Source organism: Chelonia mydas, chromosome 24 (genome assembly GCF_015237465.2).
Source record: "Chelonia mydas isolate rCheMyd1 chromosome 24, rCheMyd1.pri.v2, whole genome shotgun sequence".
Lineage (NCBI taxonomy): Eukaryota > Metazoa > Chordata > Testudines > Cheloniidae > Chelonia > Chelonia mydas.
The window spans coordinates 1,258,574-1,273,604 of NC_051264.2; the positions used below are offsets into that span (position 1 = coordinate 1,258,574).

General features: G+C 48.4%; 1 protein-coding gene across 50 annotated transcripts in view; it reads right to left on the reverse strand.

Moving 5' to 3' along the window:
* The window catches only part of UBAP2L (ubiquitin associated protein 2 like), a 43,569-nt gene that overhangs the window by 19,883 nt on the left and 8,655 nt on the right, over positions 1 to 15,031 (reverse strand). For 11 of the 50 annotated variants that reach the window (XM_037882616.2, XM_037882625.2, XM_037882618.2 and 8 more), the window contains exons 5-12: positions 12,600 to 12,807; positions 12,172 to 12,267; positions 11,671 to 11,716; positions 11,244 to 11,353; positions 5,661 to 5,713; positions 3,957 to 4,042; positions 2,681 to 2,852; positions 1,338 to 1,539 (exon numbers count right to left, since the gene is read on the reverse strand). In XM_037882616.2, the coding sequence (XP_037738544.1) occupies positions 1,338 to 1,539; positions 2,681 to 2,852; positions 3,957 to 4,042; positions 5,661 to 5,713; positions 11,244 to 11,353; positions 11,671 to 11,716; positions 12,172 to 12,267; positions 12,600 to 12,807 (973 nt within the window). Of the gene's footprint in view, positions 1 to 1,337; positions 1,540 to 2,680; positions 2,853 to 3,956; positions 4,043 to 5,543; positions 5,714 to 9,362; positions 9,438 to 11,243; positions 11,354 to 11,670; positions 11,717 to 12,171; positions 12,268 to 12,599; positions 12,808 to 15,031 lie in introns of all 50 variants that reach the window. The other 39 variants (XM_037882611.2, XM_037882610.2, XM_043534960.1 and 36 more) reach the window with 11 other exon arrangements.

A 15,031-nucleotide genomic window follows, 5' to 3' on the forward strand; every position in this document is an offset into this window, starting at 1 on the left:
TGGAGCCTTTCATCGGGCATCTCAAAGCTCTTCACACAGTTAGTTAATGTCCAGGGAGCTATTAGGTCCCTCCTACATGGGCGCATGGGGAGTACCACTCCGAAGGGTGTCAGGAGCATTGCTGGGAAAAGAACCCCAGGAGCCCTGACTCCCAGTCCAGCATTCTAACCAGACCCCTGCCCTCTTCCACGGGCAGTGTGCTGACCTGTCAAGCACTCCACCTTTCAGCTCAGCGTATAAGGCCTCCCTGCAGCTTTTGCCATGAAGGTTAGGGGTGGAAGGAAGCAGATCTAGTCAGCAGAGCTTCTCCATCACAGAATGACTGCAAATGCCTCTTACACAAAGACCGACTCTCACAGAAACCTGGCTTTGCTTCCCTGCCCTCCTCTGCAAGTTTGGCTGCATTTGATTGCCCGATTGTTTTGCTTCACCTACCGCGCACCCCACGACCACCACCCAGGCCTTCCTCCCCTCAGCCTGGCTGCACCTCCTACACCCCAGCTTACTAAACACAACTCCCATTCTCTCTGCCTCTGCTCTGGGGCTCCTTATCTGAAACACTCAGAGGATGCCAACACTGGCGGCTGCTGGAACAGGGCTGAGTTTTTCCTCAGCTCATATTTGAACCAGAGCCATTTCCCCAGAGCAAGAAACAACGTGTAGGAGCTGAAAGAACTGCATTAACACTAGACCATGCAAGGCTTGGAGAGACCTTTGAAGCACAGAACAGCTAGAGCTGCTCTTGTATCATAGGTATCCCCAGGGCCAGGAAAATCGCTTCCTTTCCCCACTGGCCTCTGGCATGAGAGCCATCAGCAGAGGCTAGTTTCCTTTCCAAGGGGCCCGATGAGATCGGCAGCCCAGTTCCCTCCAGCAGATGGAGGCTGACACATGCCTGTGTATCTGAGATCTATTCCGCTGGAGAGCTCTTGGACTCAAAGTACTTGAGACCACCGCTCATGAAATTCCTCTCTACAGATCTCTGCACTTAGAAAGCATGCTAGGCTGCGTAAATGGCAAGGGGACTGGTCAGCAGATGCCTGCAGGTGTCCGTGTGGCAGGCTGGCAGGGCTGAAAGGTGTCAGTGTGATGGACACACAGAATGAGCTCATTTCGGCTGCTGGGAGTGGAAAAAGGACGAGGAAAGACCCTGAGAGTGCCTTAATGAGCAATAATTACTCTCCAATCCGAGGGCAATTAGATGTGTGCTCCCGGTGATTTGTTCTGAACGGCAATGAGCCCAAAGGCTCCAGGGCTCGCACCCCCAAGTGAATCCTCCACGCCACCCACTGCAGCACACTCTTCGCCGCCCAGAGACCGCGTCCTCGATGCCTTACCATACTGCGCGAGAGCTGAGGGCTGGGCTGGGGGTCCCAGGTCCCAGGAGGAGGAGGTGCTGCTCCCGCCGGGCTGGGTGTGCTGAGCAGCCAGCTGGGCCAGAGCCTGAGCTGTCTTGAACTGCTCCAGGAACTGAGAGCCTGTGGTGCTGCTGCTTTTGGCCTCTCCGACATCTCCAAACCCCTTCCCCAGCATGCTCACCTGGGGTTTTAACAAGGAAAGGAAAAGTCACCACTAAAAGCAGGGGCCGCGATTTCCAAGGGCAGCCCTGAGCCGCAGGAAAGCTGAGTGCCCCTGCCCTTCATGTTTCACACACAGGCTTTGTTTCCAGTGGATGTACTGTGGGTGCTGTCTGTAATGAGAGGCTTTATGCTCGTATTTTGCCCTGCACTGCGTGGGATGCCAGGTTTTAGGGCATGGATGCAGCACAGCTGAGCTCTCCAGTAAAGGGAACAGATGGATCTGCAAGAATCCTTAAGTGCCAATGAAAGTCCATGGGACTCCTGCTCCCCAGTCACATAGGTGCTTTGGAAAATGCCACCCATCCTTATCCTCCCGATCTGTCTGCCAGGGTGACACGAAGAACCAGTTGTCCAGCTCCAGGCACCTCTCTGGGTGCATTTCAACAATTCCCTTCTTCGCTCTTCAACACAGGACTGCTGGGCTCTCAGCTCATACCAGGCTGGGGGTACCCCTGTCCGCAGCTGCAGGTTGGCCAAGAACCAACCCAGCACAAGCTAAGCCTGAGATGCAGGGATTGAGTGGAGCGGGACACAGCAGAGTGGCAGCACTCGCCTGCCTTAAGGAACAGGCACCTTTGGTGCCTTGGAACCAGAGTCTGTCCTTGGGACAAGTCGTCTCCCTGAGAGGGAGAAACCAGCTCTCTGAGAAGCATCCAGAGGGAAGTACAGAACAGGAGACACCCAGCAAGGCTATGGTCACAGGCCCAGCTGCTCCGACACACTTGGGGCATGCTCCCTTGCTGTGGTTACCACCCTGTCGCCCTTTCAGACAATACAGCTCACAGCTGCTCAGAGGCTATGGGATTCACTTTTCCCCTTTCGTAGTGAGAAAGAGGCACGTGGCCTAGGGTTAGCCAGGACCGAACACTGCTCCAGCACTGAGGTTACCCTGCTCAGTCACCTAATTCCTATGAACTCACAACACTGGGAGCCAAGAGCGCAGGACTGAAGCTGTAAATCACGCAGCTTGGGCATTCTCAACTAAATGGGTGCACCCATTCTGCCCCTCCCCTATTACTTGAAGAGAGGGTTTCAGAAGGTGGGTGAATTCAGCAGGCCCCCTACCTTGCCTAGGCAAAGGTGAGTGGCAGTTTCCTTACCATGCTGTGATGAGAGAAGGCGTTACCAGATGCAGGCTGGGACATAGGAGTCTGCTTGGAATTGCTGAACACCAGCGGCTGGGCAAGAGAAGGAGCCTGGGTTGAATCCAGGTTTGATGACTCATTCTCCAGAGAAGAGGGTGTCTTTCCTAACAGCACCGCAAGGTCAATTCTGGGAGAAGGAAAAGGATGAAACCACCCAGGTTAACTGGAGCCGTACCATCCCTTGAGGGTTGTTAGCTTTCTATTCCAGCCAAGAACGTCCTTCCCCACCCCCGTGACCTCAAAGAGATTCACACTACACTACCTCAGCACTAGTCAGCAACTGTCTCTAGCAATCTCAAAGGACTGCCTGAAAGGAGCAGCCACCCGTACCTACTACAAGTAACCAAAAGGAAAAACCAGGCCTAAGAGCAGCTATTACGTATGGTCACCTGGGCAAGGCACACCTGTGCTACTTATCGGCTAGGCTGAGTAAGCAGAGCTAATCCTGCCAAACCACTAAGAAAAGTCTGGCAATCAACATAATGGACAGAGACAGAAAGGTTTATGCTTGGTAACCCAGGGCAATCAAATTATGAAGTTACACAAAACAGAGTCGCATCCAAGCAGGTGAAACCTTGACTAATAAATGAACAGGCCACTGATGTAACTGTTTTCCTGGGACCAACAACTGACATGTTAATGGTTTACATTTATATGTCCAACTCAATGAATTGTCTGCAAGAATAAATCTAAACTTTATGGAGATAATTCTGAATTTTGATAGGACCTTTTGGAGGAACTCAAAGTTTTCTACAGACGTGAATAACCCTCACATCCTCCTGTGAAGTAATTAAGCATCTTGGCTGAGACTTTCAAATTAGTCTAGGGGATTTAGACATGTGCCTTTCATGAAAATCAAGAGAAGATGTGCCTAAATCCCTTAGTCTGCTCTGAAAATCTCAAAGCTGTTTTACAAAGGGAGAATCCGACGAGCCGAAGACAGAAATTCTAACAGAACTTGGGAATTCCTGGCTTCCAAACCTGGGCTCCAAGCACTTAGCCCTTCCACTCAAACCCATGTGAACTTATTCAGAGCTCCTGAATTTTGTCCAAGTGGATAGCCATTTGTCTGGATGGTTTAGACACAACAAATCCTGCATCTTGGCAGGGCGTTCGACTAGGTGACCCTTGTGGTCCCCTGTAGTCCTGTGGTTCTATGACTCTATGAAGCAATGCCCTGCCCCCGGACTACCATATTGCTACTGCCATAGCATTAATATTAAACCGTCACCTCTGGCCAGCTGTGATTGTCACATTCTCGGCAGGCAGAGGCACTGAAGACACATTGGAGGCAGTGAAGATCTTGGTCTCTGAAAGCTAGAAGACAGAAGAGGGAGGTAACCCACACATTAGAACCATGCTTTAGGGCTCCAAATAAAGAGAGATTTCAAAGTTAAGGCAAAAATGCAAAGGAACTGGGGCTGGGAAGAACATGTGCAGGAAGGTTCGCTCATGGCAGCCCACAAGAATCAGTGCGTGGGGTTAGCACTGATAACATGTTTGGTTGTGATCACAAACATGCCAGCCCTTGGTTTTGCCTGGGTTTACCCTCCTCAATGACTCAATCATCTGCCAGGCTTCGAAAGCATTTCCACTCAGCGCTGGCAGTCCCTCAGTCCAACAGAGCAACTGGGAAGTTATGGAGTGAAAAATCCATTGGAAAATGGGCATCTGGAAACTCACAAAGTGCAGCACTGACCCCACACCCACCGGCCATGGAGGAGGAGGAAATATCTGAGAGAGGAGAGTCAGCTACGAAGACACTTCAGACTTAGTCTGACAGTTGAGCCTCAGTTCCCACAGCCAAAGTGAGGACTTCTGGCTAACGGGCCAAGAACCCAAAGGCCTGCTAGGGCAGTGCAGGAAAACTGCTAAGTTAGCCCCCGAGTCAGCAAAGCCCCTCCGCACGTGCCTGCATTTCACTCAAGTCAACGGACAAGCCGAAGTGCTCTGCTGAACTGGGTCTACAACCAGCAAGGGGCAGTCTGCTTTCTACAGGCCAGTAACTCCTGTTTGAATTCTAAGGAATGCTCAGGATAGATGGATGGGAAGTTTTAGAGCAGCCCCCACATAGTTTAGAGTGGACTATATTTGTATATAAACAGCTTTTATCCCGGAGAGAGAAGCCCAAGAACTGTTGCAAGCACCTCTGCAAGTAATGGCCAGAAAAAAATCACAGAAAACCATCCCAGGCCAGAGCGTTTGCTTGGTGTGCAAAGGGCCTCCATGTAACACAAGAAAGGGTGTCCAGACTGCCTTCAAGCAGAGACCTGATGAGCGCAGGAACAGCTCTAACTGCCTGTGTTTCTACACACAGCTCTAACACTTCCTTCGGACAGCACTTGAAGAATGAATGCCTTTTCCTTTGCTGTCAACTCCAGCTGCCCAGCTGAAAGGAAGTGAAAAAATGTACAATAAAGGGCTCAGTCCTGCAGCCATTTAAGGTGATAGCAAAACTCTCCCTTGATTTAAATGGCAGCTGGATGAGGGCCAAAGTTAGGAGAACTTTAAAAACCAAGGCAAAGTTTCTTCTGAAGCAGTGGAATCAGATGCCGAGAACACAGATCAAGCAACGAGATGAACATGAGACAAACCACAGATTAACACAGAAGGAAGAGCTCAGAGCTCCTGGAAACAGGCATAAAAAGCACAACCTTGGCAATAAAGACAAGCAAAGATACTTGACATTCTGCATCCAGACTCCCTCCCCCCAGCCCCCAGCGTGGATATTACAGATCCACAGGAGGCAACGCTTTCCAAGCTGCAAACTCGCAGTGTTAACTTTCCAAGAGTTCAGTAGCGACAATATTTAATCCACCTGAGTCGTGCAGTGCAGTTCCTGGAACAAGGAGCCTGGTTTGGGGCTATTCCTACAGTCCTCAGCTAGCAGGTTTTGTCCCCCTTCTAGCATGGGGAGGGGATTGAGAGTACCTACATCTTCATTCCAGTCCTCTGTTCCCCATTCCTCCGTCGCTGTCCTCCAAGCACCTACAAGGAAAGCAAGGGTTTGGGAAGTTTGCTACGTGTCGTAGCCCCATTTCTTACAAAAGCCAGGCAAGCGATTTGGGAGCATAGCAGGCAGCTGGATGGGTTCTTTCTCACCAACCAGGCACAGGCAAGAGGCTAAGAAATGCTGCACACAGACACACCCCAACACCAAAGCAGAAACTCAGGGTATTGGGTTTAGCCAGGAGGCTCCCTGGGTTCTTCCCCAGCCCCTTTGCTCAGAACCATCCGTTTTCCTGCTTCCCCCTCTCCTTGCCGTAGCTGTACCCACAACCAGCTATCCCCAGCCCAGCAGAGACCGAGAGCACCACCTCCAGAGTGTCTTCTGCCAGAGGTGGCGCCAAAGTCCAGCTCTCCTGTGGGACACCACCATGCAGCTAGACTGGCTAGCAATCATATGGGTTTTTTTAAAGGGACACTGTCAGATCAAAGTTCAGTCCCAAGTTTCAGTTTCGTAAACAAGCTTTCATAAGACCCAAGAACTGAAATGTTTCCCTGGGTTTATTTTCGTTTCAATGAGAACGTTTCCCTGCAGCGTTTGAAACCCAACACAGGGGGCACTTTGCCTAGCGCATGAGACTCTGAAAGTGAAATCTACGATTCATGAATTTTCCTTGCTCAATTTCAGACAAATACAAAAGACGAACAGATAAAATACTGCAGTGAAAAGATCATCATGTTGGTTTCAATGGTCCAAGATTTGATTTGTAAAGATAGACAAATTTACTTTTTAAAAAATTTGTTTTTAACCTGACTGCATCCCCTACAAGCCAGTTCCAAGTCCCTTGTTCCCCCCTCCCCACACACACACACACACACCTCAGTTTGAACTGAGCATTCTGGGTGTAGCATGCTCACTTCAGAGTCCACTAGAGACTTAATTTTAGGTCCTGGGGTGGGAGGAGAGGGGGAGCATTTCACATCAGAAAATCAGGGCACAAAAGCAGCCTGCCACTTTTCACCCAGTCATTTGCACCCATACAAACCAGACTAACAAAAAAAAAAAAGCCACACAGCCAACAGGGTTAATTCTATAGACATTTACAAGAATAGGACAAGTTTTGCCTCTGACAACACCACCTTAATCAGCTGACGAGCTTTTTAGATCTTGTAAAAGTGGAACATTTTGGTCTCCGGTTCTTAGAGGCTAGTCAGAACTCTCCCAGATTTGGAGGGGGGGGAGGGGAATTTCCATATAGTCTATCATTGTCAGGCCAAGACTTGAAAAGTCTCCCAGTTCCAGAGATGCAGCTGCTTGAGAGCACCAAGGAAGCAAATTACTAGCAGAGCCTATTGTTTATTTTGCCTGATAAACTGAGCCGATTCAAACCTCTAAATATTTTATTCTATTTAGGATCAAAACATTAATACAGTTTAACCCCTGGGGTCCTTGCAGCCTCTGGGCATCCCACACTTGGAGAACTCCCCCTTTGCTATAACACAGGCAGGGGAAGAGTACACGCTACCCTTTTGGGGGGTGGGGAAGAGTTAAAGCCAGCTTTCCTCATTTCTCATCTGCTTCTTTGCTCCCTCAGCAGCAGTGTGAAGGCTCCTTTTCCAGACCTTCAGGGACTAGAGCCCATCTCCCTACCCAGGCAGAGGCTAGGTACCTCAATCCAGTTGTGATTGGCAGAAAGCAGGAAACAGAGTCTGTGCTGCAGGACATGGCCCTGGGCCCCATTTCAATTTCCTTTTCTCAGATCAGTTTTGGGAACAAGAGGAAGAGCAGGGCAAGGAAGGCTGAGCTAAACTCTTCAGCTTCCAGACCCATGAGAAAGGCTTTCCCTACACTCCAAAACTTCTCCCTACCAGGCTGCTTTACAGGTGTCGCACACCCAGTCCAGCCCTGATCGAGATTTCTTGCACATGGAGAGGGAAGGAGAAGTGTATGCAAAGAGCTGCTTTTGATTCAAGATGCTCTCCAGAAAGGAAATGGATGGTTTCCTAACCAGCACGCTGTATATCTACCTTGCTGAAAATAAACCAAACATCCCGCTAAGCTCCTGGCCAAGCGAGATCATCTCCAGCGAATCCAGCACTCTGGCACTCAAGACAGTGTCCTATTCAGAAAGACAGGAGATTGCCTGCCCTGCCCTGCCCTCTCCCGCCTGGTGAGGGAGTCTCTTCCAGGGCAGTTGCTCCCCTCTCTTAGGGAAGGAGTTGGCTGGGAGGAATATTATCCATTTTCAAGGCAGCAGAGGTGCAGTCATTGAGTCAGCTAGTACCAGATAGTAGTTCAGGTGACAGCCTGTTCCCGTAACAGCAGCTAGCCATTCCCTCTGGACAGCCTGGGGCCCTGTTGCACTTGTCACAAGCTTGAAGAGAGGGACTCCTCGGTGGCCCCTTTCTATTCTTTTCGGACATCTCTCTAACGTTAACATCAGAGTCTGCTGCTCCCGTAACTGACCAGGAGGCCTGCAGGTGCCACAGGATATTGGATATTCACTGACCGAATTCAGAGAAGAGCGACTGGGCTCGAGAAGCTCCACGGAATGTAAATCCAGATGCACACACAAACGGGTGCGACACTGAATGGCAGAATTCCAGCAGCTGGTTTCACACTAACAGCTTGTGCACTACCCACGGCTGGAGGTCTCAGCTCAGAGCTGTAAACTGGCCACAAAGGAACAGGAAACTGCAGACGAAAGGGACATGCAGGCTTAATCTCGGGGTAAAACTGGGAGGAGAAGCAGGTAATGGAAAACCTGCACCCGAACCCTCACAGGATCCTTATCCAGAAAAACAAGCTTTGACTTCAACGGCCAAGCTTTCCCCATTTATTCTTCACTTTCCATGGTAAAGCGGTGGATTCTCCATCCCTTGAAGTCTTCAGATTGAGACTGGCTGCCTTTCTGGAAGATCTGCTTTAGTCAAGCAAGCTACTGGGCTCAATGTAGGGATGACTGAAATTCTCTGGCCTGTGTGATACAGGAGCTCAAACCTGATGATCTGATGGCCCCTTCAGGTCTTAAAGTGCGCAATAGTAAAAGATCCCAAAGGCAGGAAGCAAAGTGACAAGGCCCTAAATCTCTGAGGCATCAAGTACGTGGAATCTCAGACATCCAGGAACCCCGGGCATATGTGTGCACAGGACGGAGGAGTAATGTCGCACAGTGGTGAATGCCAGAGCAGCGACTAATCAATGCAATGCTTACCAAGAAGCAGCTGTAAGTAGGAGTGATGTGCTGATAGTGCCTAGCAGGTCTAATTACACCTGCAGCAGCATTGCAAACCCTCTGCAGAAACTTGCTCTGGAGGCCAGGGAGCAGAGCACTGCGTCGCTGAGCCTGGGACTCAGGGTACATGCAGCACTAGGAGCTAGCCAGGTCAGAACTGTCTGCGTTTGCGTGAGAGAGACCCAGCTGCCTGGCACTTCCTTGTACTGGGTAGGGTGCTGTCGGGGCCACAGACCTGGTGGTGCTGAGGGTGCAGACAAGCAGTGGCTGAACCTGGAATTTACATCACCCATGCGCCTTTAGACATAACCGCTCCTGATTTACATTTAAGGTGTCAGCATTAGTAAAAGCACAGTCAGAACAAACATCAAATATTCATAAGAATGACATATCCACAGATATTTCAGTTTTTAAAATAAGCTATAAAGTAAAGGTATCCGGGGCAGTTAGTGCACCTGGATGTATCATACCAGGAGCAGTGTCAAATTTTCGGGGATAATTTGAGCCCTCACCCCCAATGAAATCAAGTCCTGAAACAAAAAAGAAAAGAAAAAGAAAAACAACCAGTGAAATTTTGGCTTGAGAACAAGTTTCATTGCCCCCACGTACACCAGTAACATTGTACCTGTGGATATTGCTAAAATTAAAGAGAGATGCTCAAGGCTGCTAAAATGGAAACATAAAATGATAATGCATGACATGTTTGTAAAGAACTTATCATGAAATTTACACCATGAACACACTGTAGCACAGAAGCAAACCTGGATCCTTCTATGTGGAGTGAAGCAATGCTCTCTCCCCACCCAGTAACTACAGACTCTGGTTAGATTTATCCTTCCTAAGAACACTGGTTTGGGTGTACACACAATGAAAATCTACTTGGAAAAGAAAGGTATGAACTTGCAGTAAGTAGAAGTGGCGTGTTTCTATCCATTCTTTTATCCTACGCAGTGTAAACAAAAACATTCCCTTGCCCCAAAGGCATGGATTCTTATCCAGCCCTCTAACAGTCCAGATTAAATGGCTACACTGTCTCAGACCCATCGGCAGGAGTGTCAATCTGCTAAAAAGCTGTGACCAAAAAAGTGATTTTTCTGAAAAGGCTATTCCCTGTCTTTGAAAGAGGAACAAAATTAGAGCTACATGCTGGGAAGGTGCAATAATCCATTCTAATGAACAGCAGCTTTGAAAGTGAGACAGAAAAATGCATTTGCTAGATTACCATAACTACAGCATAATTACGATATTAACCACTTCCTTACACAGACAGAACGTACTCAATGGAAACTAACAAGTAACAGGTCTTCAGTTGGTATTTTGGAAGAAGGAAAATAAAACTGAACTGTCATAGCTGAGGCAGGCAGACGAACGGGACAGTGTCAGAACAGTCTGTTTTAAAAGTCTGATGTATGTGGCAGGAGCTTGGGCTCACTTGAGTAACTCAGAGGAGAGAGCTGAGAAGCACAGAAGTTCTGACCCCACTGTGGTGTAAGATACTGCTCCCCTCTAAAAACGCACAGATGTCTCAAGACTAGCTTTAATTAGAGAGTGTCCCATGAGACTATGTCCAGTTACTGCATTGCCAAAATTGCATCTACTCAAATCTCACAACCCACTCTCAATGTTTATATGAAAACACCACCCCATTTTCACAATGCAAGAAAACAGCAAGAGAAGAGTGCTTGGACAGCTCAGTGAGGAGCAGAACTCCTGGACAAAAAGGGAGGCCTTGGGCATCAATTCCCCAGAAGCCAGCTTTCTGTATTAAGATCTCATCTTGCAAACAGTTTGGGGCAGGAAGCAGAGCACTCCCCACGTCGGAATACAGCGAAAGCGGACATCTGAACGCAGAAAGCTTGGCTCAGGAGGATGCACTACGTGCAAGGAAAAGCTACCACCAGTCAGCCTTATCGCTGTTTACACAATGTCCTCTGTGCTGACAGGTGTGCCAAAACACAGCCCCCATGCCAGAAAGCAGTCAGAGGCAAGCGTGCCAGTGCCCTTGGTCAGCACCTTCACCAGCTCGTAGCAGGGCACTGCATGACCCAGGTGCTTCCAGTCCACAGGCCAGATCTGACTGTGCAGCTGTCACACTTCCACTGATAACCTCAAAGTGTCGGAGAGTAAAACTTACCAGGAAAACCAAGGAACGCACCCTGGACACTTGCAACAAGAACAGCATTGGGTATAAGGAAGGCAGGACACTGAATTCCTGCCCTGAATCCACAATCCATTCCCTTGCTATTTTATCCATGTGACTGAAGGGGACTTGCAAGAAACCAATTTTTGATCTAACCAGCAGGCAGCAATGGGACGGAAGCATGGAGGTCACTTACTTGTCCCATCGTCGGGCTCAAAGCTACCAGTACTGTTCCATGTGTTGTTACTATTCCCATAGTTCTCTTCCGTGCTGGTTGGCTCTGCATAATCAGCTGGGTTGAAAGTTCTGGAACACAGATTGGGGGGAGCAAGTTTAGATTTCCTTGTAACTGCTGTGAATGAAAATCAATCACATTTAAACCAGGACATAGTTTAAGCAGACCCCGTCCACTTTGTAAGACAAACCTACTGCTGTCTTAGCCATTCCAAATGCAACTCAGTATGATACAGCTGCTGCAATGGGACAGATACACAAACCAGCAAGGAATGACAGAACCCACCAGTTAGTTTAACCAGACTTATGTTGTCCCCTGCCCACCCCCGTGCAGAAACAAATTCACAAATTATCTTGCTTTTCTTGTTTTGTATCCAATAAAAACTTACCCCATGCCCTGGGCAGAAAATCTTCCCCCCCGCCTTCCAGAGCCACCTGTAAGAGACAAACACACATCAGTGTAGTCCTGCTGTCAAACAGCAAGGCTCACAGCTTTGCTGTGTGTTGCCGGGAAGGTAAGTGTTTAACACTATGCGGCATTTCAGACGCCCAGTATATGACCATGTTCAGCATCTTCCTGCATTGATAAGATTTCAGACTGCTCCTTTACATGCATGTGAATTACATGTTAGCGGTGTAAATAGGGACAAATGATTCCAGCCACAGATTAGCTCCCCATCGATCACAAGGCACAAATATGAGAGGCCAGACTCCAAATCTACAGGACACGGTCTCATCAGCAATTACCAAACAACTCAGGTTGTTTCATGGAAAGCCCGTGACTTCTATTCAGCCCCTCAAGAGCTCTCTACAGAAGAGCTTTTTGAAGTCAATTGGAAATAGCTACATCGGATCCACCACCCCCGGCACACAACCCCCACTTTGTGTACCTCTGCCTCGTCCACGGCCCCGTCTCCCTCTCTCTGTGCCTCTTCCAGAGGAGCCTCCACTCTTACCACCATCCAATCCATTCTCCTGGCCCCGAACTGAAAGACACGGAGAATGACACTAGGACAACTTTCAACATCATTTTGAACTCAAGGAAGGAGACTCTAGAGCATGTGGTGAGGGTTGTGTGGGAAACTGACACAGAGCTATAGATGCTATGGCACCATGTTTTGCTTCAGTTAGTGCCGTTTGGCAGCTATGGCTTGAATCCATCACCCAGGGACTCAGATGCCAAAGGGTCAGGGAACCAGCTGCGGGCACCAGATGGGACTCTGCACACATACAAGAGGATGATTTTTGTAGTCATTTTTCTAGACTTATGAGCTTTAAAACGAACGTCAGCACAACACTTTAATTGCCTGCCATGTACCATGATAGTTATAGTTGCTATTAAAGGGCAGGCTCATACACTCTCTTCCACGGCTGGTGCCTCGGCCTCGTCTTGGTGGCCCGCCACGTCGCCGGCTGTAATCCCGATCCCTGTCCCGGTTCTCTTTGCCTTCTTCGCTGGGTTCTGTCTGCCCGCTGTCCTTCTGCCCAGAGACTCCTTTCTTCTTCCCAACCATTTCCCAGGAATGCTGAAGTTTAGCAGAGGGGGAAAGAAGTTCATTATTTGATCAACACTGGATGCAGGCTACATGCATAATTTAACATCCTGGGGGAAATATAATGAGGGAAGACAGAAAACTGTTCCAATAAAGCAAGATAGGCACTTATCCAAAGCTTCACATCACATCACAGCCACCGCCAACTTCCTCTCCACTGTCTGAGCTGACAGGCTCCTGGCAGCTTTCGCTCAGAAAGTTACCCACCCAAGAATGCTTGTTCCTCGGTTTGCATTCTTTCATTTTAAGTGATGTCCCTCAGAACAGACACAGCATGGACATGACAGGCTTCTCTCCTGCTGACCTGCAGGCAGCTGTACAGGGTTGAGGGGTGCTGTTTTGTTTTAGCCCATCTCAGAGGCCAATCAATAATTTGAGCTGTGCTTGCTCTTATAACCCAAATAGCTCTGCCCCAGGAACTGAAGAAAGAACCATCATCTCTTTTAAGTCACTCCACACGTGGACCAGTTTGACTTTTCTCTGCTGTCTGAGACCCCTCAGGCTACAGCCCCCCAGACAGGGTACTCACTTGCCCTCATTTAAGGGAATGGAAGTGATTTCTCAGTAGCCACAGAAACTTTTAAGAAGTTTCAGTGATCACTCAGCTTATTACCTTGGGATCTCAGGCACAGATCCACGCTAGGTCACTCATCCCAGAGAAGACCCAATTAAAGGATTGCTAGAAAAACATCATGTTATCTCAGTCATTTGAAAAGTAACATTTTGGCCGTACAGGGAGGAAGGAACTGCCTGTGTTTTTTGGCAAAACAACCCAAAAAGGTGTCACTTTTTGGGGCCCCAGTATCTGTTCACATAACATGTTAACTCTGGAAATTACAAAAAAATCCCAGGGTACCCGCTGTTCCCACCACACAGGCATTCCTACACACCTGCCTGGTTCCAGGGAGGAGAGCATTGTGAGAAGCACCAAAAACCCCACAAACAGGGAAGCTCAAGTCATTCCGAGTTTAATTAAACAACACATCACCACCTCACCCCAATCACCCACAGCAGTTTTATTTCATGCCAGTATGAAGTGGTTTCACATTCATATTGAACCAATGCTGCACACCGTTAGCACAATTAACACTGAGTCACAAGTCACTGACAAACTTGCTGACTAACGAACAGCTGGCCTTGGATGGCAACACACAGAGTGGCAAAAAAGCTTTTAGGCACACGCTGGCCTCAAACCAGAGGAGTCTCTCTTCACAGGCAACTCACTCAGAAGGAAGTCAGGATAATATTTACTTTGTACAGCACAACTATAAAAAAAATCAAACTCAGAACTAATATCCTGTCTGCTCTTCTATCCTCTGAAGTGTGACACGTTCCAATACTACTCCGTTAAGCAAGTGAGCTAGTGCTCACCAGTGTTAGGGCATCTTTGAGACACTCATTATCAATGGCGCATCATCCTAACAAACATCTTTTCACTGAGTTGTCAGCAGAAGTTGAACTCAGACCAAGAGAGGCTCAGAAAGCCCTCACCAATTTCAGTGCAGATGAAGACTCTGCTCAGATTGCTGCAGGTGGCAACCTGCAAGCCCCCTATGGCACTGCAGACTAAAGAAGTGGCTGGTGTGGAGAGGGTTTTACCCTGCCAAAGCTGGTCCTGCCTTTGCAAAGCTACTGCAGTGACTGTGTCTGGCATCTTGCACTGCTGAGTGGCTCAGCTGCCCATGTAAAGGAAACGGCTTACCTTCAGATTTGATATAACCCACAACATTATTTTCATGATAACATTTGATATAACCCATAACATTATTTTCGTTCATTCAAGAAATTAAACCGCTAAGATTTTAATGGCATGTCGGTTTTATTGGAAGAAGCCCTGGAAGTGATTCTGGGTGAAGCACAGAATCACAGCTGAGATTTGCCTAGGTTAGATGTACTCCTGTTGTTTTTAAAATGAGTTTACAGCTAACTGACAGCCAGTTTTTGCATGCTTCTGGGCAGAAAGGGCTGGCCCTTAAACCCACATGGCTCCGTGAAGGCATGGAAGCATCCACCACGCGGACAGTACAGATATGCCAAAGCATGTGGGAGTCCACAGATCGGAAGGAGAGATGATATGCAGAATACAGATGGCAGGGACATACAATTCAGTAATTAGAACATCGTTTTTTTACTTTTTTCTAAAAGAAACCCAGCTAATGCACCATACACTAAAGTGACAGTCTCAAACCCAGCAGAG